A 27,968-nucleotide genomic window follows, 5' to 3' on the forward strand; every position below is an offset into this window, starting at 1 on the left:
AGACTTTGTATAAAACCACTGAGTGTTTGGTTGTCATTATTATTGTTGTTATATACTGTTGGGGGTCTATCATACAGAAATTGTCAGTAAACCAAAATTTTACATGTGTGAAATTGAGTCTCCACCAACTATGGCTAGTCACCGTGGTTAATCTGTGCTAAATTTTATCTTGTGGGTGTTGACTTACAAATAATGTGTGTAAGCAGATTTCACACTCAGGAAATACTGAAGCAGTTTGGGAAGAGGAGTGAATTCTGGCATCTTTCCAGCACCTCACACCTGACTCCTTGAGACAACTGGTAACAAGCTAGTTTACTTTGCAGTGCAGATTCCACAGTAGCTGTGGTAACAACAACAACAACAACAACAACAACAAGATTCCATTTATAAAGCGCCTTTCACGTCAGGAGGACGTCCCAAGGCGCTGCACAGTTGGGTCATGACCCGAGCAGGGGGGAAATGGTCAAGGGAGGGGAGGGAGCGAGGAGGGGGGAAATGGTCGGGGTGAGGGGAGGGATGGGAGGGAGCGAGAAGGGGGAAGAGAATCGAGAGGGGAGCTGAAGGCTCGGTCAAAGAGAAAGGTTTTGAGACCGGCCTTGAAGGAGGAGAGGGAGGAAGCAAGGCGAAGGCACTGGGGGATAGAGTTCCAGAGCCTCGGGGCTGAGAGGCTGAAGGCCCGACCACCAATGGTAGGGCGATTGGGGCGGGGGACGTGGAGCAGACCGGAGCTGGAGGAACGGAGGGTACGGGCAGGTAGGTAGGGGATAGTAGGTTGGAGAGGTAGGAGGGAGCAAGGCCGTGAATGGCCTTGTAGGTGAGGATGAGGATCTTGAAATCAATCCTCTGGGGGATGGGAAGCCAGTGGAGGTGAGCGAGGGTGGGAGTGATGTGGTCCCGAAGCCTGGTGCGGGACAGTACACGAGCTGCAGAGTTCTGAATGACCTGCAGCTTGTGGAGGGAGGTGGCGGGAAGGCCGGCGAGGAGAGAGTTCCCATAGTCCAGCCTTGAGGTGACAAAGGCGTGAACCAGGGTTTCAGCAGCGTGAGGGGTGAGGTAATGCCGTAGTCTGGCGATGTTCCGGTAACACGGAAAGAACAATGCACTTGCAATTTCAGTGATATCACAGTCGAGAATCATACCTCTATTTTCTGACATACAGGTCAGCAACCTTGCAGAAAAATCCACAGTGGTGTTTGCCACTGGAAGCAGTGTTTTCCGCAACCCCATCCCAGGACGTGCTTTGCAGCAGCAGTCCTTGGCTGATCCCTTCAGAGCTCAAGCAAATACTGCTCTCCCAATGTGTTGTGAGTGTTTAAACCACTCAAGGTCATCACAGCATGTGTGTCAGCCTGGCTTAGTTTGTTACACTCGTGCCTCCGATCCGAAGGTTTTGGGTTCAAGCCCCATGTCATAACTTGGAATTTGTGCATTATCTGTGGTCATGTCCTTGAAGCATTAAAACAGGTCCTGTTTGCATGTTCAGGTGGACATTAAAGATTCCCGTGATAGTATTCAAAAAAGAGAAGAGAGTTTCTTCCTGCGTCCTTTAATAATAATAATAATAATCCTTGCATTTGATATAGCGCTTTTCACGTCTTCTAGACGTCCCAAAGCGCTTCACAGAATATACTGTAAAGTGAATTGACTGTATATTTGTGGGCGAACGCGGCAGCCAATTGCGCACAGCAATGTCCCACAAACAGTCGTGGTTGAAAATTACCAATTTATTATGGTTTTTGTTTTGGAGGGATTATTATTAGGCATGTGAAGTAAGAAAACTTGCCCAAGGTTTCGCCCTGCCTGGAATTGAACTCCGGTTTCTCGCTTGCAAAGCGAGTGCTCTATCCACTGAGCTACAGGACTTTACAACAATTGGCCAAATAAAATTGTTCATTTACTTCCATGGATATTTGTGGGTCATTGTTTGATGCAAATTGGCTGCTACGTTCATTTGTAAAATACACAGTCACTTTAGAGTATATCCTATGAAGCGTCATTCTGATGTGAAGGATGATATGTGAAATGTAAAGATTATTATATGTTTTCCCCACTCTCTCCATTTGCCCACAATAGAAGCAGTTCTTCCTATAATAAGTAAATTGCCTACAAAGCACACAGTAACTACACTTTACAGAAAATTTTGTGAAGTGTTTTAAGATGTTCTCTCAATGTAAAACGCGATATATCAAATGCAATGTTTTTTTATTACTGAATGTCCAACCTTTAGCTTCCAAACCTTAATGTTAATTTAATTCAAGCTTTGCTTTGTCTTACAGACTTTAGCATCAGCCGTCGTGCAAGTATTTGCATCGGAGCGTTTTCACTGGACAAAGAAATGTTGTGGTGTGGCCTGCCTCATCAAAGACAATCCACAAAGGTCTTATTTCATCCGAGTTTACGACATAAAGGTAAATGACGGTTCGGCATCGGCCTTTGACCTACTGTAACTACACGACAAATACACAGTAAATCCTGTGAAGAGCTTTGAGACGAGTTCTGAGGTGATAAGGTGCTGTATCAAATGCAAACATTATTACTTGGGTCAAAATCCAGTACATACTTGAGGTAAGGAAGTGGACACTGCATGCACCTCAGTCTTAATCTGGTGGCCATGGGTTAGCAGCTCAGAACTAATATTCTTTGCATTTGAACTGTTCAGAAGTTAGCAATTCAGTCTGACAGGTCACCCTAGTCTGTCACTTGGGCTGAATGGCCTGCTCCGAAGCTGTACTTTCCGCATTCTTTGAGGGCGTCTCTAAGGCCCAGTAGGTACCAATTGAGAAGGAGGGGTGGGCACATTGTTGAGGCAGAGTAAATGGTGCTTTCCTCTGGACTGCTTCTATGCCATACTTAACCCAACAGCCCCTGGGAGTAATGGCATGCCTCAGCAAAGGATCACTTGCTCAAAAAAATAGATATATTGATCTGCCTTTGAAAATATTGAGTGTTGAGGGCTTGGGAGAGAGGAAGTAATGATTTGTACTACTTCTCTGCTCTCTACCAGTCAGGCAGCATTGCCACCAACGTTTGTCAGCTGATTAGCAGAGTTTCTGGCCCAGAAGGTGGAACAGCATTACTTCCTGTCGAACCGCCAACTGTGGGTAAATACCTGAATTGGCGCTATGTATAGGATGAGGGATTAAGATTGCATCTGAGATGGTAACTCTGCTGGAAGGTGCATATGCGCAGACACCTTTACAGATATAGGTGTATGGGGGCTGGCCGAGGATATGACCAGAAAGGGAAAAGAACGAAACGCTTTTGTGAATGTTGGATGTTCCTTCCTGAATTTCTAACTGGAAAAGACAGCTAGTCAAGCTACTTGTGACTGATTTCACTTCTCATCAAGAACTATGGAGCCTGTATCTCCAGGCCCCTCGCTCCCTCTGTCTAACCATCTGCTTTGAACTTTCAACCGCTATGTCCCTGCTCTCTGAAACCCAACAATAACAACTTGCATATACATAGTTCATATATATGCATTATAACGCCATCCTAAGACAAGAGAAACAAAAACAGAAGTCACTTGGAACACTCAGCAGGTCAGGCAGCATCTATAGAGAAAGAAAAGCTTCATCAGAACTGGGGCATGTTGGGAGGGGAACTGGGGAACGTTGACTCATTTTCCTTTCTCCATAGATGCTGCCTGACCTACTGAGTGTTCCCAGCAACTTCTGTTTTTGTTTCAGATTTCCAGCAGTATTTCTGTTTTGTCTAAGAAAAGAGAAAATGGATCAGACTAAAATATTGGATAACTAGAAATTGTTTGTCAGCGACATAGTAGGACAGCAATTCTCTGTGAAGCATTTTGAGAAATTTTCATGTTACAAGCACTATACCAAATGTAAGGATTATTATTTTAATTTGCATAGCACATCTTATGTACATTGTGCATTTTGTAGGTGAATGTGGCAGCAATTTACACATGGCAATGTCCCACAACAGCCAAGAAGGGAATGACCAATTGATTTAAATTTTGGGAGTGAATTTGGATGGGAAGTGATGGGTTGCACAAAATAACTGGAGCAAAACATTGCATTTTGCTTTGAAACAAAAGCAGACTGGTCCCTAATATCTACCTGTGTATCCTGCATCTTAAAGGATTTACTGTAAAACATGAATTTTTGTAGGACAATATGGCAGCCAGTTTACACACAGACTGAACACAAACACCGATAAAGTGGTGACAATTTTTATCAGGGGGATTGTCATCCAGGACATGGATTGATGCAACCTTTACCTTGTGGAGCTGGTTCAGAATCTCAGTGTATTGTTTGGCTCTCAGTTGTCCTTTCAACCCACATCCATGCTCTGACCCGCTCAGCATTTGTATTTCTTGCATTTGGTATCCATGAAATATCACCCGCCTTGGCCACCATCTCTTCTGTCGGGCCACCAATACCCCGATCAATGTATTTATCATATTCAGGCTTGATTACACCAATGCTCTGCTCGACGAACTCCCCAGCTCCTCCATTCTCAACCAAAGGATCCAATACGGAATGAAGATTGACACACAGACAGACATTTTGTCTTTATCTATACTCAGCTGGGGGAGCACTCCGTTAATATTTTTCTCTCTCAGTGTCTCTCTGTCTCTCTCTCTCAATGTCTCTCTCTCAGTCTCTCTGTCTCACTCTCTCAGTCTCACTCGCTCAGTCACTCTTTCTCTCAGTCTCTATCTGTTTCTCTTAGTCTCTCTCACAAGTGATGAAGCACAATATCAAATGTAAATGAGTACAGTGAATTAAAGATAATAATAATCCTTGCATTTGATATAGCGCTTTTCACGTCTTCGAGACGTCCCAAAGTGCTTCACAGAATATACTGTGAGGAAGTTTAAGTTGCATTTTACTCCATATATTATATACTCCATATATTATTTAGGTATATATAGAGATTTAACATTGGGAGGAAGTCTCAAAGTGTTTCACACAGCTCAATGGCATAGTGGTTAGAGCACTCGCTTTGCAAGCGAGAGGGTTTGATTCCTGGGCAGATCAAAGCCTTAGGCAAGTTTCCTTACTCCACACGCCTCTGTTTACCTAGCAGTCAGTAGGAACCTGGTTGCTAGTTGATTGACAGATCGCTTTCCGGGGGTAATAATCCCTTAAAAAAAATCTAGTGACTGAATCCATGACTGTTTGTGGGGACACTGCTATGTGCAATTGGCTGCTGCATTTGGCCCACAAAATACAGTCTTTACAATATATTCTGTGAAGCGCTTTGAGACGTCTCAATGACTTGATAAGGCGGTATATCAAATGCAAGGATTATTAATGGGAGCTTGAGCTTGGAATATGGGGAGCTGAGGAATGTGGTAGCACCTAATGCAAAACCAGTTCTTAACCTAGAAAGAAGTAATCATGCTTGTGTTTTTTTGCAGGATGGGAGACTAATGTGGGAGCAGGAAATCTACAACAATTTTAATTATTATCAAGCCAGGACGTACTTTCACACATTTGTTGGTGATGTAAGTTTTTTTATTACTTTTGTATGGCTATTTATTATGCATGGTTTAAAAGCACATTGTTATCTTGGAATTAGAGTAGTGTGTACAGCCATGTCTGTATCCTGTATTTAAATTATTAGTGTAACATTGCACAATTTTCATGTTTACTTGAATAATTTTTATTTTTTCTGTGCACATTTCCCTGTGTGCATGGTTTGCCATTGAGAGTGCTGGTTTGACAGTGAGTTGGGCATGAAGATCTTGCTGATTAATTCATAGGCTGTAATAAGGGTTTTGGAGCCTATTTATTTTGGTCACATCCAGATTCAGTTTCACATATATATGTCATCTATGCATCGAAATTTCTTGTCTCTGGAATGGAGTATCACTTTCTCCCTGGAGGGACACACCCATGCTGCAAGAAATTCGGATGGAGACGACTGATACTGTTGTGCAATAATCCAAAGTTTATTAAGTAAGTCACACAAGTTCCAACTGAGTCAATAGATACAGTAAAATCAATATACCTGAGAAGAAGTGTTGACTCTCTACATCGACTCCAACTATTCATAGTTACATCTTTCATTTAAGTGTTTCTAACTCCGCCTCCCCTTATCACAGAGAATGAAGTCCCCACCCTTTGCAAGCTTCTAGCGACCTAGGGCACGCTGCTTTGCAGAGATAATTACAGACAACTTTTGGGCAGCCTTCCACAGCCTGCTTGTTTCTCAGCCTTGAGATAGGCAGGTGTCTGAGGCTGTTGTGTTTTCTTTCTGAGGTCCATTGGTCTTACATCTATGCTTGAGGACCTGATTGCTCATCATCTCAGAGGAGTGAACATCTTCCATGGAAAATATGAAATGTAATCAGGAGCTGACCTCAACTGGTCCAGAAACAACAACAGAATTATATTTGTAAAGTACCTTTCACATTGGGAGGACGTCCCAAGGCGCTGAACAGTCAGGGATCAGGACCCGAACATGGGGGTCAGGGTTGGGATGAGGGAGGGCAGAGTGGGTAGGAGGGCGGCTGAAGGCACTGGCAAAAAGGAGGGTCTTGAGTCGTGCCTTGAAGGAGGCAAGAGAGCGAGCAAGGCGAAAGGTTTGTGGGATGGAGTTCCAAAGAGTAGGGGCAGAGGCTGAAAGCCTGGCCGCCAATGGTAGGGTCAGGCGGGAGACCTGGAGCAGGCCGGAGCCTGCTGAACGGAGGGAGTGAACAGGTTGATAGGGGGGGTCAGCAGATCAGAGATGTAGGAGGGGGGAAGGCCGTGGGAGGGCTTTGAAAGTGAGGGCAAGGATGTTGAATTCTATCTGAGGGATGGTGAGCCAGTGGAGCCGGGTGAAGCTGGTGGTGATGGAGTCATGGAGCCCGCTGCAGGAGAGGACATGAACTGCAGAGTTCTGGATGACCTGCAGCTTGTGGAGGGGAGAATTGGGGAGGCTGATAAGGAGGGAGTTTCCATAGTCAAGCCTTGAGGTGACAAATGATTATATGAGGGTTTCGGCGGCTGAGGCAATGGCAAAGTCGGGCAATGTTGCGAAGGTGGGGGAAGGCAGAGTGGGCCATGGCATGGATGGGGGAGAAAGGACAGTTGAGGGTTGAACAAGAGCAAGCTACTTTTAACCCCTGCTAAGATAGTCTTTAAATCAAACCCACCTTATTAAAATATTATGTTACATTCAAAAAGTATATAGAGATTAATTAAAAAGACTTAAAAATCATTAAGCATCACAAATATAATCTTACAGTCCTCACCTTGAGTGAGAAAATAAGATTTTCGATCTCTCACTTATCCTGTTTTTGAATCAAACTTGCCAATTCAAGGTGATCTTTTCATTTTCTTTTAAAGCGGCTTAACATAGCATATTAAAATAAGCAATATAACAATCACAACAACTTGTACTAATATGAACAGCAGGAGTCCAAATCACAATCAGTCCATTACTTGATCCTTCTGCTTGTCTTGGGTAATTAATTGAATAAGAGTCACTTAGTAGTCCTAATGATTCAATGGTACTCAATCTCTAATGGGGGTATTATCCAGTTCTTTTTAGCCACTGGTGCCGCTTTTTCTCCTTCGATGTTATTGATGTTTTTAAGGCTTTTAATTAATAACTATATAGTTTTAGAATGTAACCTACCTACAATCCTTTAATAAGGTAGGCCTATTTAATGATTAGCTTAGCAGGGATTAAAAGTAGCTTGCTGGTCCGGTTGAGGTCAACTACTGATTTCATATTTTCCTGAGAAGATGTTCACTCCTTTGAGATAATGAGCAATCAGGTCCTTAAGCACAGATGTTAGAATAATGGACCTCAGAAAGAAAAGGCTACAGCACCATTCTTCTACCATCATCATTACTATATGATGATAATAATAATCCTTGCATTTGATATAGCGCTTTTCACGTCTTCTCAAAGCGCTTCACAGAATATACTGTAAATTGAATTGGCTGTATATTTATGGGCAAAACGTGGCAGCCAATTACGCACAGCAATGTCCCAAAAACAATCATGAATTGAAGTGACCAATTTTATTGTTGTTTTATTTTCTTGAGGGATTATTAACATTTGGTCTGATAGTGTATATGCCATAAATACCACTCCACTTTTGTCTTTGTATCACAAAAATCAGTTTTGTACAATGGAAGGCAAGCCACTGGTACACGCGAACCTGTTAGCAACCCCGTGGCACAGTTAGAGAATAGACTGGCACCTTGTTACACAGGGAAGGTAAAAGCATATTCCAAAGGGGGTAGACATGAGGAAGGAAATGAAAAGGCAGATAAAGAAGCAAAACATACAGCACAGGAAGGCATACAATGGATGACAGAACAGGCACCGGTAGAAGTTGTAGAATGGGCACAGGATACTGAGATAATTACTGGGGACCAACATATACTAATGCCTGTAGCTCAGTGGTTAGAGCACTCGCTTTGCAAGTGAGAGACCTGAGTTCAATTCCAGGCAGAGGGCGAAACCTTGGGCAAGTTTCCTTACTCCACACAGAGCCTAATAATAATCCCTCCAAAAACCAAAAAAAAAAACAATAATAAATTGGTCATTTTCAATCTACGACTGTTTGTGGGACATTGCTGTGCGCAATTGGCTGCTGCGTTTGCCCACAAATATACAGTCAATTCACTTTACAGTGTATTCTGTGAAGCGCTTTTGGACATCCTCCCGACGTGAAAAGCGCTATATCAAATGCAAGGATTATTATTATTATTATTAATGCACAAGGGCAATGACCCATTGCAGTCAAATATGTTTCTCCTGCTTTGGCTGATGAATTTTTCAATATATTCCATGCACATCCAACCGGTGGCCACTGCTCAGCAAAGGTTACCATCCAAAAGTTATTGAATACAGCTTGGTGGCCAGGGCTAGAAGATGATATAAGATTAAGGGGCAAAGGTGCTTAATTTGCTTACATCACAACACTACACTGCATACTAACCAAATATTTTTAAGATCAGCTCCTCCACCCAACAGCCCCTGAACCTATATACAAATTGATTTTGTTGGACCCCTGCCAAAATCTGGGTCACGATACCAATATTGTTAAGTAATAATCGCTAAATTTACTAAATGGATCGAAGCATTCCCCATAGAAGTAACACTGCCATCACTTCTGTGTGATGTGATGTCAAGATGGGGATTGCCAATACCAGTGGACAGTGATCAGGACTCACATTTTACTGGAAATGTGTTTAAGGAAATACAAAGGGTAATGAGGATTGATCAAGAATTGCATGTATCACTTCACCCACAATCATCTGGAATTCTGGAAAGGGGGAACCAAGCTTAAAAAACAATGCTAAAAAAATTCTGTGCAGAACATCCTAAAACAGTGGGCAACTATGCTGCTCATGTGATTCATGGCCATCAGGTCAACCCCCAATGCTACAACAAAAATTACACCTTATCAGGCGATGACAGGACGATTTGGGACGTTGTCCCGACGTGAAAGGCGCTCTATAAATGTAATTTTGTTGTTGTTGATTGATGAAAACACGAGGTCACCTATTGGTGCCTCAGGCTATGGTAACTCCCATCCTACAAGGGACGATGGGAGAGGCTTGGTTATCTAAAATGTTAGAACATGTGAGTCACCAATGAGTTTGTGTCCCAAGAATCAAGACACTCTAAAAGACAAATTAATGACAAAAAGGTTTGATCTTTTATATATGAGGTGGGCGACACTATAATGGTACTGGACTATGGTGCAAAGGCGCATGTATTTATTCCAAAATGGAAGGGACCTTTTCCTATAGTGGATAAGGCTAGTGATGCAGGGTATGCGTTACAGTACCCAGGGAAAAAGAACAAGAAAGTGACCAGATGACACCCTACCACTTTAGCTCAGAAAAATGGAGAGCTTATGGGTAATTTTGCATCTGACTAAAGTGATATGGATCAATATTAAAACATTAAAAACATTAAGCATCACAAATATAATCTTACATTCCTTACCTAATTCCAGAGGCCCAAGACATGGGGGACTGCATTGGATACTGCTGGAGTTTAAAAAGCTAAAACCACATAGCTACAACACAGGGAATTACCCGCCTGTGTAATTTAACACTTAATATGTTTCAACAATAATTGTACAGCGCCTTTCGCATCAGGAGGACGTCTCAAGGCGCTGAAAAATGGCTTTGTCAGTGATGGTGATGTCTGAGACGGTGAGGCTCTGGGTGATCACCAGATCAAGGGGTGACTGTGGTGTGGTAGCAGAGTTGAAGTGGAGGTAGTGATGGGGGAGGAAAGGAGGTAGGAGAAGTCAGCAGAGGTAGAGCAGGAGGGGGTCAAGTGGAGGTTGAAGTCACCTAGGACGAGGAAGCATTCGGAGGAAAGGGAAGATAGGAGGGTGGAAATGTCCGAAAGGAAGGTGGGGGAGGTTGGGTGGCGGGCGTGGGAAACATGGAGGATTTTGAGGGAAAAATTGGAGGGATGATGAAGAGTAAAGTACTCAAAAGAGGGGAAGGTTCCGGAGGAGTAATGGGAAAGGCTGAGTGGGGACCTGGAGATGAGAAACACACCTCCACCATGTCATTTAGGTCGTGGGGAATGATGTAGCCGGGTGGTGTGGCCTCGGGTCAGGGGGAAGGTGTTGCCCGGGGTGACCAATGTTTCGTTGAGGGTGAGGATGTCAATGTTTTCCTCGACAATGAGGTCTTGGATGGTGAGTGAGTGTTTTGCTGGCACGTGAGTGAACGTTTTGTAGGCTGATGCGGAGGGGACAGCTGATAGTGGAGGAATGTGCAAGTCGAGAGGGAGAGGGGGAGGTTTGAATTTGATGGTGGGGATGTGGATACGGGAGGAGAGGTTGTCCTCCGGGGTCAGGGACCGCTAGGCCTTGCGCCGGAGGTGGAGGATGGGGCAGTCAGAGTGGCTGCTGTTGGGACAGGCAGCGTCGTCATGGTGGGCACGACGGAGGATTCACAGGCTGGAGCAGAGGGATGCCGTGGCACGGTCGAGAAGGGATAGGCGGCGGAGAGGGCAGTGGAAGAGTAGGATCGAATGGGAATAATGGAGGGTAGGGGACAGGGATGGAAGCATTTTTGGGAGAAGCAGCTCGGGTCAGTGGCCGCAGCCAAAATGCGCATGCCAAGACTAAGAGCGGATGGTGGGGAATGGGGGCATGGTCAGCCTGCTGTTTCACTATGCAAGTTCAGGTGCGGCGCAATAATAGTTTAAACAATAATTACCTTGCACATTATTGTACAGAGCAAGGACTTTTTAATTTAATCTTGAACTATGATGAAGCACTTTAACAGCTTTTGTGGTAAAATAATATAATCTTTGCATCATGTTTACAAAATGTGCTCTATAAATATAAAATTTATGAAAGAGGCTACGATAGTGTTATCCTGTATTTAAATTATTAAAGTATAATTGCACGATTTTGTCCTTGCAGAAGTTTTATTTTTTCTGTGCACAATTCACTGGGGTGTGTACAGTTTGCCATTGAGAATACTTCTGGCAAGCTTCCGCAGCGAAGACCACCCGGTTCGTTAGGGCTTTATCATCGTTAGGGCAGGGTCAACAAGAGCTGAGTGGAAAGAATCCTTGCCCTCTGGTGACTGGTTATGAGGCATACAATAATTTGAAATCCTTAAAGCACCCCATAAAAGAGTTTAGATTTATTCCTCTGATCAACAAATCAGCTTCTCCTACCTTACCGGATGAGAAAATTATTTTATTCATTGAGCAACTACATACACTTTTGTCTTACAATGAGAAGTCAATTAAAAATTTCATCCCTTCATGAAATGTGCACATTAAATACAGAAATGTGTCTGTTATATACAGACCTGCTTTTGGAGCATTGAGGTCTGAGTGCCTTTTTCTGTTCTCAGTGAAAACAATTTTTCTATCTCAATTCCCGGTCAATATTTTCTTTCCATTTGGAGAAGCATTTATAACACTTGCATTTGGTATTGTGCCTTTCATGCAAGGAGGACATCCCAAGCACTTCAGAGGATAAAATGTAAAGTGCAGTGACTGTTTTATAAGCGAATGTGGTAGCCAATTTCTGCACAGCAATGTTCAACAAAACAGCCATGAAGTGAAATACCAATTTTATTTGGGGGATTGTTGACCAGGCACTGGAGTTTAATGTTTTTTTAATGGAACAATCATTTTATGTTAACTGTGCTAAAGTCTTGAATTGATACCAAATCCATCTTGAATGAATTCCTGTTTTGTCAGGAGCTCCTCTAATATTTCTCCGAGGTGCTGGCTGTCAGCAGTCTGCTCATCAAGATCTTACAAAAGGCTCTCTGACGTATGATGTATTGGACATGTTTTGACACAAATAATAAATATAATAATAATCCTTGCTTTTTGATAGAGCAAAAAGCAAGGGGTGAAGGGAATCAGGGTGTAGCATCAGAGAGGAGAAAAAAGTTACATAGAGGACTGGGAGAGATGAATAGCAATGCTATAAGGAGTAGTCCAGAAAAAAGAGGGATTAACGGGGGAGAAATCCAGAGCAGACCAAGTCGGTCTTGGAGTGTTCTTGGAGTGCATGTGTGTAAATACAGAGAGTGTGACAAGATTGGTGAGCTGCAGGCTCAAGTTGCCACATAGGATTATCATGTAATGGCAATAACAGAGACCTGGCTCAAACAAGGGCAGGAATGGGAGCTGAATGTGCAGTGTATTCAGAAGGGATAGAGAAGGAAAAAAAGGAGGGTGACAATATTGATTAAAGACACGGTTACAGCCCTGGAAAAGGACAATGTGCTAGAGGGTCCAAAAGCATAATCTATTTGGTTAGCATTAAGGAGCAGAAAAGGAGCTGTTACTCTCTTAAGTGTATACTATAGCACCAAATAGTGGGAAGGAGATAGACAAGCAAATCTGCAAGCAGATTTCAGAAAGATGCAAAACCAATAGAGTAGTGATAATGGGAGACTTCAATTATCCTAACATAGACTGGCAAAATAACAGTGTAAAGGGCGCGGAGGGGGAAGGATTTCTGAAATGTGTGCAGGATAACTTTCTGGATCAGTATGTTTCCAGCCCAATGAGGAAGGAAGCAGTGCTGGGTCTTGTTCTGGGAAATGAAGTGGGGCAAGTGGAGCAGGTTTCTTTCGGAGAGCATCTGGACAACAATGATCACAATATCATTAGGTTTAGAGTACTTATTGGAAAGGGACAAGGAACAATCAAATATGAAGATCCTCAACTGGAAGAGGGCAACTTTCAGTGAGTTAAAAAGGGACCTAACTAAGGTGGACTGGAAAGAAAGATTGGCTGGTAAAACAGTTAACAAGCAATGGGAAGCCTTCAAGGAGGAGATAATTCAGGGACAGAACAAATACATTCCCACAATGGGGAAAAGTAGGGCATCACAGGAAATTGGGATTAAAATAAAATGGAAAAAGGAGGCTTATGTTAAATGTCAGGTCGAAAATACAGAATATAAATAAATAGAATATAGAAAGTACAGAGGAGAACTGAAAATGGAAATAAGATGGGCAAACATAAAATACCTTAGGGTTCCTTTTTATTTTACCTGCTAATCTTTTCTCAAAGTATGAGAGAGGGAGAGACTGAGAGAGGGAGAGTTACTGAGAGAGAGAGAGTGATAGTGAGAGAGACAGAGAGAGAGACAGAGAGAGAGAATATATATTAAAGAATAGTGACTGTATTTTGTGGGAGAGACAGCGAAAGACAGAGAGAGAGAAAGAGAGAGAAACTGAAAGAGTGAGAGAGAGTGAGAAATAGAGGGACATATAGAGAGAGAGAGAGAGAGAGAGAGACTGTGAGAGAAACCGACAGAGAGAGGGAGACAGAAAGAGAGACAGACAGAGAGAAAGAGGGAGACAGGGAGAGAGACTGAGGGAAAGATACTGAGGGACTGAGAGAAAGACAGAGAGAGAGACTGTGAGAGAAAATATATTAAAGGAGTCCTCCCAGCTGAGTATAGATAAAGATGAAATATCTTTCTCTGTGTCCGTCTGTGTTTCAATCTGTATTCCATGTTGGATCATTTGGTTGCAAGCAAAGCTGCAACGGGCACAACTACTGTACACTACTAAAGACAAAATGTCTTGTCTGTGTGTCTGTCCACCAATAATGCAATAATCGATTGACGTAGAGACATGATTTATATCTCATCAGAAAGGTCTTACATAGGGGAGTGTCATGGTGATTTTTATTTGGTGCGATATCCTATCATTGATAAGCTATGACCTAAACAAACTCATCACACATGTTATGGCAGATTTTGCTTAAGGTATACACATAGTGCTTATGGCATGTTAAATGGTTTGTGAGTGGTATCACTGAAATCTACATTATATTGGATTCTTTGGTTGCAAGCGCAGTAGGTACAGCATATAAAGAATTCCAATAGGGAATGTATATTGACACACAGACAGACATTTCATCTTTATACCCAGCTGGGAGGACTGCTGTGGGAGGACTCGGTGCTTTAAAAATTAAATTTTGTTGTTGTTGCCATGACTTAGGTTTGACTGTGTTCTTTATTTTTTTCCCGCCGCTTGCCTACCTGCATGCTCTGTGAAGCAGGATGCCACAGTACCTCTTTGATTTGGCTGCCACCAGGTATAAGTGCAGCAAAAAATGTAAAACTGAAAATAACCCACGAACAATAGGTGATACAGGAAAACAAATATGCCTATGTCATTCCCAGGTGCAAGACCTTTCCGATGAGGTATAAATCATGTCTTTAAGTCAATCGGTTATTGAGATCCTTCTTGAAGCGCAGGCAGACATTGTTGTATTAGTATATAATATAAAAGTTAGTCAAAGGTAGGGTGGGGCCATATGGGACATAAGAGGAAATGTTCTTGTGGAAGCAGAGGGCATGGCTGATGTAAGTGTGAGAATAGTGGAGGCTCTGGCCACAATCTTTTAATACTCCTTGGACACCGGGGTGGTGTCAGAGGACTGGAGGCTTGCAAATCTTACTCTGTTGTACAAAAAGGGGCAGAAGGATAAACCTGGGAACTACAGGCCAACGTCAGTAATGGGGAAACTTTTAGAGACTATAATCCAGGACAAAATAAATTTTTACTTAGCAAAATATGGGTTAATAAGTGACAGCCAACACAGATTTGTTAAACGCAAATCATGTCTAACAAACCTCCTTCTGAGTTTTCTTGATGAAGTAACGGAAAGAGTAGATGAAGTTAGTGAGGTTGATGTAGTTTATATGGATTTTCAAAGGCATTTGATAAAGTGCTACACAAGTGACTTGTAAGCAAAATAGAAGCCCACGGTATTAAACTAACAGTGGCAGCATAGATGCAGAACTGGCTGGGAGACAGAAAGCAGAGAGTGTTGGTGAACAGTTGTTTTTCTAACTGGAGGGAAGTGTGCATTGGTGTCCCCCAGGGGTCGATTTTGGAATCACTGCTCATTTTGATCTATATAAATGATGTGAACTTGAGTAGCCTCCTCACTTCGGTAAGAGGATAGTAGCAGACTGCAAGAGGACATTGACAGACTGGTAAAATGGGCAGACATGTGGCAGATGAAGTTTAATGTGGAGAAATGCTCAGTGATGCATTTTGGGAGGAAGAATAAGGAGAGGCAACATAAGCTGATGGTACAATCTTAAAGGGGATGAAGGAACAGAGAGACCTGGGGGTTCATATAAGTAAATCTTTGAAGGTGGCAGGACAGGTAGATATAGCTGTTAAAAAAGCATATGGGATACTAGGCTTTATAAATGAGGGGGCATGAAATACAAAAGTCAGGAAGTTATGATGAACCTTTATAAAACACTGGTTAGGTCTCAGCTAGAGTACTGTGTTCAGTTCTGGGCACCAAATGTTAGGAAGGATGTCAAGACATTGGAGAGGGTGCAAAGAAGATTGACCAGAATGGTAATATAATAATATAATAATAATAATAATCCTTGCATTTGATATAGCGCTTTTCACGTCGGGAGGACGTCCCAAAGCGCTTCACAGAACACACTGTAAAGTGAATTGACTGTATATTTGTGGGCGAACGCGGCAGCCAATTGCGCACAGCAATGTCCCACAAACAGTCGTAGATTGAAAAATGACCAATTTAATTATTGTTTTTGGTTTTTTGGAGGGATTATTATTAGGCGTGTGGAGTAAGGAAACTTGCCCAAGGTTTCGCCCTCTGCCTGGAATTGAACTCAGGTCTCTCACTTGCAAAGCGAGTGCTCTAACCACTGAGCTACAGGACTCCACAAGTACCAGGAATGAGGGACTTCAGTTATGAGGAGAGGCTAGCGAAGCTAGGATTATCCTCCTTAGAGCAGAGAAGATTAAGAGGAGATTTAATAGAAGTTTTCAAAATTATGAGGGGATTCGATAGGGTGAACAAGGAGAAACTATTTTCACTGGCGGGTGGGTAACTCGAGGACTCCAATTTTAAAATAGTTGTTAAATGAAACAGAGATGAAGAGAATTTTTTTCACACAGCAAGTTGTTCAGATCTGGAAAGCATTGCTTGAAAGGATGGTGGAAGCCTATTCAATAATACCTTTTGAGAGAGAAGTGGATAATTATTTGGGGAGGATAAGTTTGCAAGGCTATGGGGAGAGAGCGGGGGAGTGGGATTGATTTGGATAGTTCTCTTCAAAGATCCAGCATAGACACAATGGACTGAAAAGCCTCCTTCTATGCTGTGTAATTCTAAGATTCTATGATATAATGCCTATCACTTTGTTGAGATGTCTCAAAGCGCTTCACAGAATATAAAGGACAGAAAGAAGTTATTCGATCCATTGTGCCTTTGCGGCTACCATCTCTGTGTTTTTAAGCTGTCCTTTTTATATGTCTTTTAAAAATAACTGAGGTCTTACGATGCAGACGCTAACTGCAGAAAGTAAGCTCTACTCTTCCGAAATGTCTTAAGGAACAAAGTGCAGAGGTTAATCAAGTTGTCAATGCTTTAAAAAAGATCACATTCATGTGTAAATGAGAAGTGCTGAACTTTTGGGCATGTTAATGATTTAATGATGGTCTGGTTTCTATCACAGACCTGTCAAATTGGACTGAATTTTGCAAGTGAGGAAGAAGCAAAAAGATACAGATTTGCAGTGAATGACATAATTGGCAGACGCCAAAGGAGAACAGGTACGTCCTGGCTTTTATATTGATGAACACAAAGAATGAGAGGTATAATTCAGTTGTGAATTGTGCACAAAGTACAGTAGAACCCTGTTACAATATGGCTTGACTTATTGGGCCGTAGACGCTGACATTTAATTGGGGGAATCCAAAAGCAGCCCAGTTTGCTTCAGAATAACCTGTTGCACCCAGAAACCCTGTTACAACTTTGGTTGGGAACTGTATTATTTTAGGGCACTGCTGTCGTCTCTTTGTGCAACTGTTTTGGTTATTGATCAGTCTCCAAACATTCAGAACAGCGTTTGTAAGGATTAGCTGCTACAGTGCACTGTGGACTGCACTGTGGACTGCACTGGATTTTGGACAAGAACATTAAGCTTACCTTGCAGTGCTGGTAGGTTGAAGATTGAAGGTTGAACCTACAACTAGAGGAGTTTGAAACTTGTTTTTCTGCTCCAGCTTTGAAGGGCGTTTTTATCGATGTTCCCTTCACCCGTCCTCTCCTTTGGCCCAATATAAATTGTCGGTATTCACACTCTGGGTTGATTCACTCAAACTGCTCAGCACACTTTTCTGCCAGTGGCTTGAGATATTTTCTGAGTAGTACTTTTTGCCTTTCTCTAGTTTTCTGAAAAAAGTCCATTGGAATCATTCCAACCTCATGAATAGTTTTATTCAAGTTGAATAAATCTATACATGTTTGGAATTGTTTGGATCCGGAATGCTTTGCCTGAAAGGGTGGTGGAAGCTGATTCGATAACTTTCAAGAGAGAAATAGACAGATATTTGGGAAGGACAAATTTGTAGGGCTATGGGGAGAGAGAGTCCAAGGTCCTTGAAAGAGTTGTCGCCTCCCAGCTGCGCTCTTTCCTCTCCACCCATTCATTATTCAAACCCCTTCAGTCGTGTTTCCGTGCTGCCCATAGCACAGAAACTGCCCTGGTCAAGGTCCCTAATGACATCTTGACCATCTGCGACCAGGGCTCCCTCTGCCTCCTCGTCCTTCTCGACCTATCGGCCGCATTCGATATGGTCGACCACGCGATCCTCCTCCACCGCTTGTCTTCCCACCTCAACCTTCAAGGCCCCGTCCTTGAGTGATTTAGGTCCTACCTCTCCCACCATCTTCATTTTCTTTCCACAAAGGGCTTTTCCTCCAGCCCCCGCACTGTCTCGTGCGGTGTCCCACAGGGCTCTGTCCTCGGTCCCCTCCTCTTCACCCTCCATATGCTCCCCCTTGGTGACATCATCCGCAGACATGGGGTTAACTTCCACATGTAGGCGGATGACACCCAACTCTACCTTTCCTCCTCTACCCTCAACTCCACGCCCACCAATGTCCTGACAGCCTGCCTGTCTGACATCGAGTCCTGGACGAGAGACAACTTTCTTCAGTTCAACGTGCGAAAAACTAAGGCCCTCCTGATTGGCTCGCATCAGCGCCTCCGCACCTCAGGCACGTGCCTTCAGCTCCCCCCTCGACTCTCTACCTCCTCCTCGTTCCCTCCCTTCCCTCCCCTCACCCTGACCATCTCCTCCCTGCTCGGGTCCCGACCCAACTGTCCAGCGCCTTGAGACGTCTTCCCGACGTGAAAGGCACTCTATAAATGAAATCTTGTTGTTGTTGAGAGCGGGGAGTGGGATTAATTTGGACAGCTCTTTCAAAGAGCTGACATGGACCCGATGGGTCGAATGGCCTCCTTCTGTGCTGTATGATTCTATAAAATCAGAGGTCTTAGCCAGTTGGTCGCTCTCAGAGACAGAAGGTTGTGGGTTGGAGTCCCACTTCGGGACTTCAAACCCAATCTAGGCTGAAACTCCAATGCTATGCTGGGGGAACTCGGTATTGTTCAACGCCTTGGGACGTCTTTCCGCCGTAAAAGGCAATATATAAAAGCAATTTGTGTTGTCGTTGGAGGTTAAACCAAGGTCCCATCTATCTGGCATTACACAAAAAGGGAAGGAAATTTCTCCCGACCAACAATCCCTCAGATATATATTGGTCACTCGTTTTGTGGCTGTTTGTGGGATATTTCTGTGCATAAATGGTTACTGTATTTTCTTACAAATATAGTTCCACCATTTTTCAATGAATTCTGTGAAGTGGTTTTAAGTTGTCTTGACAACATAAGATGCTACATCAAAGGCAAGGTTGTTATATTATCATCATTATTATATAAGTGTGTGCAATGTGTGTCTCTTCAAAAAACAAGTGTAACTTCTGATCTTTGCTTCTGTTTTAATAGAGAAAAGACGAGAGCCAGCACCACTAAATGGTGAGTATAACCGTCGCAAGACTATTGTTTAAGCCTTTGATAGTAAGTGGCAAAGGACTTTAGATTATTCTTTTCTTTCTGGAGAACGATGCTTCATTAATTGATTTGTTAGGTTAGACCTGTCTGTCTTATGACTGAAGGGAAACAACACCCCCATCCTCTCTTCTTTCTGCTGTTATAAACAACCATGGCATCGTCATCGTCCCCCCGCACACACACACCTTTGATTCTCTTCTCATTAAATTTCACCCCTATGGCTAGCTGCTCATCTCAGTGTCAATTGTGGGAGTTACACAAATTGTAGCATTGACCTGCATGACAACATTCTTAATTTCTCATGAATCTCCTTCTGTAAATCTCTTTAAGACCTTTCTTTTACATACAGGGCACTTAATAAATATAATTGTATCTCAATGGTTCAATCTAAAATGTGTAAAAGAATTTCTCTGGACAGTTGTCTTTCTCGCAAGGCAGAAACTGTTTTCCGATCATTCAAAACAAATCAGTTGGTGAGGCAACGATAAGGAAGAGGTGGGTAGGAAGTTCCTGGAATACTTCTTCAAATTTTACTGTGAATTAGTGCATGGAAGAATGGTGTAAGTGTCTGGTCACTTTCTGTCACTCTGTTTGGTTTGATAGTGAAGTATAGTCATTCAATTTGAAAGTGAAGTAGGGAATATAGCAGCAAAAAGCAGACACAATACACAGAATAACTTAATCCAGGGATTCAGATAATCTCCAAACTGCAAAAGAAGGTTTACAACTCAAATTAACTCTCTGCTTAGGTTATAATATATAGTTTGCACAGAAAAAGGCTGTTATGTAGCAAGCTGGGGAGTCCATAAGTAGGGAACATAGTATAAAATAGCGACCAGGGGATTTGAGAAATTAGGAGGAACTTATTCATGCAAAATGTGAATTTACTGCCTGAAGCGGTAGTTGAAGTAGATAATATGGATGCATTCTATATATCCACATGAGGGAGAGGAGAATAGAAGGATATGAGAAAGAGTAAGGAGTGGGTGTAGCCTCAGTGGAGACTGGAGAAACTGGGACTTTTTTCACTGGAACAAAGAAAGTGAAGAAGTAAGCTGATCGAGTTCTTGAATATTATGAGGGGTTTAGATAATAATAATAATCCTTGCATCATTGGAATCAGTGGGGAGAAATTACTTTCACTGGTCGGTGAGTCAATGTCTGAAGGGCATCAATTTTAAGACAGTTAGTAAACGAGCACATGGGGAGGTTAGGAGACATTTTTTCTACACAGAGTATTTAGGATGTGGAATGTCTTGCTGTGGGCAATGGTTGAGGCAAAATCCATATTAGCTTTTAAAAGGGAACCAGATAAATCCCTAAAAAAGAGTAAATCACAAGTGTATGGGGATTCTCACCAGCACTAAACTCCGTACCCCCATCACACCGGCCACCTGCATGTCTCTCATGTCCTCCATTCCACCATTGGGGGCTGCGCTTTCATCCGTTACACCCCGAAACTCTGGAACATACTTCTATCCCTCCACCTTGCCCCTTCTTCCAAAATCTTCAGATCATGAATGAAAACCTTCCTGTTTGACCATGCCTACAGTCACCTCCCACCAGCTCGGCATTGTACTCCACCATAGTTGAGCGCTATGGGACTCTATCCTGCATGAGAGGTGCAATATAAATGAAAGTTGTCGTTGAAAATGGGACTTTAAGAGAGTCAGCACAGACACAACAGAACAAATGGCTTGCAATTAGTGTGAGTATTGGGCTGTGTGCTGAAATGCAACAAACAGGAAATAAAAGTGGATGTAATGGGAAATGTCATTCACAGAGTAAATGCTACCTCCTTAAGTATTAAAGTTTATGCAAAGATAATTCTTTCTGATAAGCACTGTCAGGAAACGGTAATTTTCATTAGATGGTGAACTGCATCACTGGAGCGTATGAAGAAGGGGAAAAGCCATGGGGCGAGGCAGCATTATATGAACATTTAATAATAATAATAATAATAATCCTGGGATTTGATATAGCGCTTTTCACGTCGGGAGGACTTCCCAAAGCGCTTCACAGAACACACTGTGAAGTGAATTGACTGTATATTTGTGGGCGAACGCGGCAGCCAATTGCGCACAGCAATGTCCCACAAACAGTCGTAGATTGAAAATGACCAATTTATTATTGTTTTTTTTTTGGAGGGATTATTATTAGGCGTGTGGAGTAAGGAAACTTGCCCAAGGTTTCGCCCTGCCTGGAATTGAACTCAAGTCTCTCGCTTGCAAAGCGAGTGCTCTAACCACTAAGCTACAGGACTCCACTAATGTATTTTTTTAAGTTGTACATTCCTGAAGCTTCAAAAAACATTGACCAGAATAAGAGGATAAAGAGGGATTAAGTTGGGGTTTAATGGTGACGCAAAATGCACTTGCTTGTAATTTCTTTGGATATAGTGTTTTCTGGTTCTGGACTGCAGGAGCCAGCAAGGTCAAATAAAATGAAATGCTGTGATTTGCATTGGCCTCAAAATTAAACGTTTGGGAGCAGAGAAGTGATCTGAGGCTGACATTTGTCAGGTCACGTGAGATTGAGCTTCTGTGCCGAGGAGTTGAGTTGTAGTCTTATCGTTTGTCTGAATCCTGTCAGAAAGTGAACAGTGGCACGATGTTCTGCACTGCGTTTTCCACTACATCGGAGGGTACTGACTTTAGCGCCAGTGGATGTTTTGCACCTTTCTATTGCCACGTTGTGCCAGAGGATGAGCTTTACGTGCCTCTGTCGTCCTCTTGTTGTGGGTTTTCAACGCCTGATGGAGAAATGGCTTATTTAATGATGGGGAGAATTCTGCTTGATGTTAACATGGCTGTGCTGGAAAATGTTAATGTGAATTGTATTGCTACTGCATGCATTCCATACACAGAACAGAGAAGATCTCAAATGAGAGGTATGCTTTCCCCTCTAGTCTCGTGCCTTCAATGAAGGCTTGCTACTTCTGCCCGGTTCTCCATAAATGTCTATATCATTGAGCCATATGATCAGGAAGATAAAGATTGTGCTTAAATTCATTCTCGATTTGGAAAAGCTTCTGAGAAAGACCTAGCCAGGTTCAAAAATGTTAAGAATGAATGTCAAAACTGTACTTAATTGAGAGTACTCCCCAGAAACAGGGTGCTTCCCTCCAGGGAGAGTGTGCATTCATTCCAGACACAGGGAAATGTCTATGTGTTTGTGCCAACCATGTGGAACTCTTGTCTAGTTTGGAGGAGTATAGTGACAGGTTAGTTTCTACAATTGTGTCCAAAGAAAACTTTAAGGGCATTAGTTTGTACATTTTTCTCTTCCCTCATCTTCCAGTGCATTGTTAACAGTTCTGCTCAGTGACGACATCAAAGTGCTATCGGTATGCTTAATATTGGCATTGAAACAGCAATGCAATAAAGAGTTGAAACACTGGCAAATTGCATCAAAATTCAAATATTTTATTAAGATAAGTCGCCATGGCCCGTTTTCTTGAACTCTCCTCTTAAATCCCTCCACCTTGCATCTTACAAGAAAACGTACCTCTTTGACCGCATATTCAATCATCTTTCCCCTCCCCATTCCCCTCGGTTCTCACTCCCAGCTCGGGTGCCGAGCTACTAGTGTCAAGTCAAGTCCTTTGAGTCTTCCTCTTGACATGAAAGGCACTGTATAAATGTAAATTGTATTATATCCCTTTCTGTTTTCAAATCCCATTTAAATTTAACATCTTTGATAACTCCTTCGGTCATCTTCCTCTCCTTGTCTTTTGCCATCTCTTCCCTCCCCCTGCTCAACCTCCCACTGCATCTCTGTGAAGTTCTTTGATTTAACTTCGGAGAATGTGCAATATAATTGGAAGCTGTGGTTGACCTCTTAACTCAATTCCAAGGATCAGTCTTTGTACAGTTATACACTGACTGCAAATTGCTTTACAAAATCAAGCTTAAATTTGCTGTCCGTGGTGGCCTGATATCATTCTGGACGAATGTTTTTATTCACAAATAAACTGTTTTACATCTGTGATCTTTAACTTTGGTTAACCTTTCAAATGTCAAGCCATGAATTATTTTGAAAAGCAAATGGCATAGCTAATAATAATAATAATCCTTGCCTTTGATATAACGCTTTTCACGTCTTCTAGACGTCTCAAAGTGCTCAAAGTGTATATTTTGTGGGCGAAACGCAGCAGCCAATTGCGCACAGCAGTGTCCTACAAACAGTCGTGCATTGAAGTGACCAATTTATTATTTTTTTTCTTGAGAATTATTATCAGGCGTGTAGAGTAAGGAAACTTGCCCATGGTTTCACCCTGCCAGGAATCAAACCCAGGTTTCTCGCTTTTGAGGCGAGTGCTCTAACCACTGAGCTAGATACTTGGAATAAGGGATTTTAAAACAAATGGGAACCGTTGAATAGGAAAGTGGGATTAAATAGGTTGGCTTGCAAGCACTAAAACACCAGTGCAGACTCGATGGGCCAAATTATCTCTATCAATGGTGTACCATTCTATGAATTGCTTCAAAACACCCAATGTTTTCTCGCAAAGGTGCATATTTGGCCACTGCAACAAAATATAATTTGAGTACAGTTGGCACGTCTATGGGACATTTGATGTTTGGAGGATGTCTCAAAGTGCTTGACCTGCTGTCTGGACGCCCAAGCTGGGTTGGGAAAGTGAGGTCAAAAAATGTGTCTGATCATATAGTATTCTTAATTATGTTTGTCCTAGGGCCTTCTCTTCCTATGGCTACAGTTGACATCAAGAATCCAGAAATTACCAATTCTCGATACAGTACAGGGCCCAACAATATTATGCATGTGAAAGATAAGAAGAAAGTAAAAGGTAAAAAGAAGAAATTGACGAAGGCAGATATTGGAACACCAAGTAACTTCCAGTAAGTGTTTTTAATCATTCACTATTTATAAATGTTTTTTTCATCCACTCATCAAGTGTACAATCTAGCTTCACAGGCATGAGGACTCTGCTGAGGATAGGTGAGGGTTGTCTAGGCACATTCAGTACATTCCTATTAAATATGTTAGGATTTTCAAAACTTTAACTATAAAGCACTTCATTCGAATGTAAGTTCACTTATGGATTGAGGAGTGGATCCCGATATCTACTTACCTAACAATCCAAACGTTTAAAGCCCCTCCGCATCAAGACTGGGGGAAGACAAAATAGCTGACTTCCAGACCATCTGGTCACGTTTTACACCCTATATATGTGTAAGAGCACTGAGAATGCAGAAATGCTGATCACACTTCAGTTTTGTGTTGGTTTGTGATTTTGTGCATTCCACCAACTGCATTGTGGTATTGCTCTGCTGCAGTAAGGCAGGCAAGCATTTAATCCAACTCACAACTAATCAATGTCCTAAAAGATTTCTTACACACATCTATCTACTCATCTAATAATCCTGAATAGTTTTCAGGAATTTGTCTGGTTCCTCATTCCAATTCTGTGCTGTGACATAATAAAAATAATCCTTTCATTTGATACAGCGCCTTTCATGTCAGGAGGATGTCTCAGTGCAATTCATGGGATTTACTATAAAGTGCAGTGACTGTGTGTTTTGTAGAAGAACATGATTTGCCCACAGAATGTCCCCAAAACAGCCACAAATTGAATCCCCAATTTTATTTGGGATAATGTTGGCCAGGACACTAGGAGAAACTCCCTTCTCTTTTTGCTATAATATTGCCATGGAATATTTAGGGTTCACCTAAACAGACAGACATATCTTTCAAAGCATGGCATCTCTGATAATGTTGCGCTCCCCAAGCACTGTTTCAAAGTGTCAGCTTAAAGTGTAAATTCAAAGTTCTGATATGTGGCTTGAATCCCCAGTCGCCACACTCAGGAGACAACACAAAATGGTCCATTTCCATCCCGCACTACATTTGAAGGCCTAGAGATCCATCAGCATTGCTTGTCAAGCTCGCCAGCCACCACATACAGACACAAAGAGAGACATATACACACACACAGACAGTCTCACAGAGACACATACATAAACTCACACACAGAGACACGCTCACAGACAGAGAGACACACAAACATTCACAGATCGAATGACACACACTCAGAGAGCGCACGCACACAGACACAGAGACACATACACACATTCAGAGACACTCACAGAGACACATTCACTCACAGAGACACACACAATCACATTCACACCCTCACAGACACACACGCGAATACATACACACATACAGACACACACCTACAGAGGAGAAAGACAGACACACTCACAAGCAGAGAAAGACACACACACATTCACAAACACACATACAGACGGAGGAGAAAGAGAGATACACTCACAATCGTACTCACACATACAGAGGAGAGAGAGACACACAGATAATAAGAATAATCCTTGATGAGTTAGGAACTGCATCAACCTACGTTGCTGCTTTCAGGAGACAGGACAGAATAAGGATTTCGTAACTCCTGTTAATCTATTAATCTCCAAAGTATAAATTTTTTCCCCAATGTAAACAGTGGTTTCAGTGTTATACTATGTATTTCTAGACTGTTTACAAACTATTAACAAGAGACAAACTTTCATTTTATGTTTCTATCCTGCAAACGTACACTGAGTTTTACATGTTCTCTCCATTACAGGCATATAGGACATGTTGGCTGGGATCCAAACACAGGTTTTGATGTAAGTACATTTTGAGATGCTTACCCATTTCCCATGCAAATATGGAACTCTGAATCTGAAGTCTGGCATTTCCTCATGAGTCAGGCCACCAGCTGACCCAAAAAAACAAACTAGATGATGCAGGTTTGTGTTTTACTGAACAGGATTTAAAGCTTAACCACCCTGACAGGTCAAATAACAAAGGGCAAGATCACAAATAAATTGGAGAATGTTATATATCCATTCACAAAAAAGAATGTTCTTGGATTTCTGATGTAGAGTGATTATAAGGATTAATCAAAGTCTGACTGACTGCTGCAGGCAGTGCCCTGTTGTCTGTCATAAATCTTCAAACTGTCAAAAAGTTATCAAGACCCCAATTTTTTAGTCATGCTGGGATCTGTTGATACAAAATTTTCATAATCCTTGTGTTTGATGTAGCACCTCATCACGTTGTACAGTGCACAGACGGCTTCACTGGATTCACTATAAAGTGTTGTGCAGACAGACATGGCAGCCAGTTTGAGCAAAGTAATATCCAACAAACAGCCATTGAAGTGTATGACCAATTTTAAACAACAATTTACATTTGTATAGTGCCTTTCATGTCAGGAGGATGTCCCAAGGTGCTGGACAGTCAGGGATCTGCACCCGAGCTGGGATGGGATTGGGAAGGCGGGGAGCGTAGGGGTAGGAGGGTAACCAAAGGCACGGTCAAAGAGAAGGGTCTTGAATCAGGCAAGGGAAGGGCCGAGGCGGAAGGACTGGGATGGAGTTCCAGAGGGTGGGGGCAGAGAGTCTGAAGGCCCGTCCACCAATGGTGGGGCAGGTAAGGCAAGGGACTTGAGCAGACCGGAGCCCTCTGAACGGAGGGAGCGGACAGGTTGGTAGGGGGACAGGTTGGTTGGTAGGAGCAGGGTCATGGAGGGCTTTGAAGGTGAGGACCAGGATCTTGAACCTTATCCTCTGAGTGACAGGGAGCCAGTGGAACCAGGCGAGGATCGGAGGCGACATAGTCGCAGAGCCTGGTGCGGGAGAGGACAGGGGCTGCAGAGTTCTGGATGATCTGCAGGCTGTGGAGGGAAGCTTATCAAGAGGAGTGTTGCCAGGGCACCGGGAGAAACGCCCTTTTCTTTTTGAATAGTACCACAGGATATTTGCTGTTCACCTGAACAAGCACAGGTGGGACCTCGGTTTAGAATCTCACTTAAAGGATGGCACCTCTAACAATCCAGCGCTCCTCCAATAATGCATTTGGAATTTCAGCCTGGACGGTGAACTCAAAGTCCTGACAAACAACCTTCTGAATCTGAGACGAGAGCACTGCCATCATTGTAACATCTCACCCGAAGGACGCCACCTCCAACAATATAACGCTTTCCCCACAGCTCCCCTCCACCCCATATAGCACTACACCAGACTGTCACCTTAAGACTACGTTTCTAAGTTGCAAAATGGGGCTCGAACCCACAACCTTCTGACTCAGAGGCAAGAGCGCTGCCGACTGAGCCAGGCAGACGCAAATTGTGGGCATATTAATGTAAAATAAAATTCCTGCAAAACTTTACATAGAATTTAGACACAATAATACAAAAAATCCATACAATAAATTGCAAAATTTTCAGTCGCCCTTTTTTTTTAACCGCCAACGTTCCCCGTGTGCACATGGGTAGAGTTGTTGCTGTCACAAATGCACCCATGAGAAGCCATTCCCCTCTGCAAAGTGCTATTCATGGTATGTGAAGGGAGGTTGGTTGGCCTCTTCGTCCACAGCTAGTTGATCTTTATCTTTTGGTTGCAGGAACACAATGCAGGTAAGGCCCAGATCATTGTGCTCAAACCCATCAGCAATTCTTAGTGCAATTCTTAATCCTTCTCCAGACTTTCTGTTTTCAGCCTGGGTTGTATTCTGTGTGAGGTGTGCTATGTACCTGCATGTTGTTGTTTTGGTTGTTATTTCCATTGCGAATAGAAACAAGAAGAATGAA

The 27,968-nt window shown here is 42.7% G+C and overlaps 1 protein-coding gene across 2 annotated transcripts in view; it reads left to right on the plus strand.

Moving 5' to 3' along the window:
- Positions 1-27,968, plus strand: part of wasla (WASP like actin nucleation promoting factor a) — a 50,931-nt gene that overhangs the window by 15,237 nt on the left and 7,726 nt on the right. The window contains exons 2-7 of one of the 2 annotated variants that reach the window (XM_007898556.2): positions 2,277-2,408; positions 5,387-5,473; positions 16,955-17,051; positions 19,292-19,321; positions 24,054-24,219; positions 25,959-26,001. In XM_007898556.2, coding sequence (XP_007896747.2) covers positions 2,277-2,408; positions 5,387-5,473; positions 16,955-17,051; positions 19,292-19,321; positions 24,054-24,219; positions 25,959-26,001 — 555 coding nt within the window. Of the gene's footprint in view, positions 1-2,276; positions 2,409-3,006; positions 3,102-5,386; positions 5,474-16,954; positions 17,052-19,291; positions 19,322-24,053; positions 24,220-25,958; positions 26,002-27,968 lie in introns of those variants that run through there. The other variant, XM_042335991.1, reaches the window with a different exon arrangement.

Source organism: Callorhinchus milii, unplaced genomic scaffold (assembly GCF_018977255.1).
Source record: "Callorhinchus milii isolate IMCB2004 unplaced genomic scaffold, IMCB_Cmil_1.0 Scaffold5, whole genome shotgun sequence".
Classification (NCBI taxonomy): Eukaryota; Metazoa; Chordata; class Chondrichthyes; order Chimaeriformes; family Callorhinchidae; genus Callorhinchus; species Callorhinchus milii.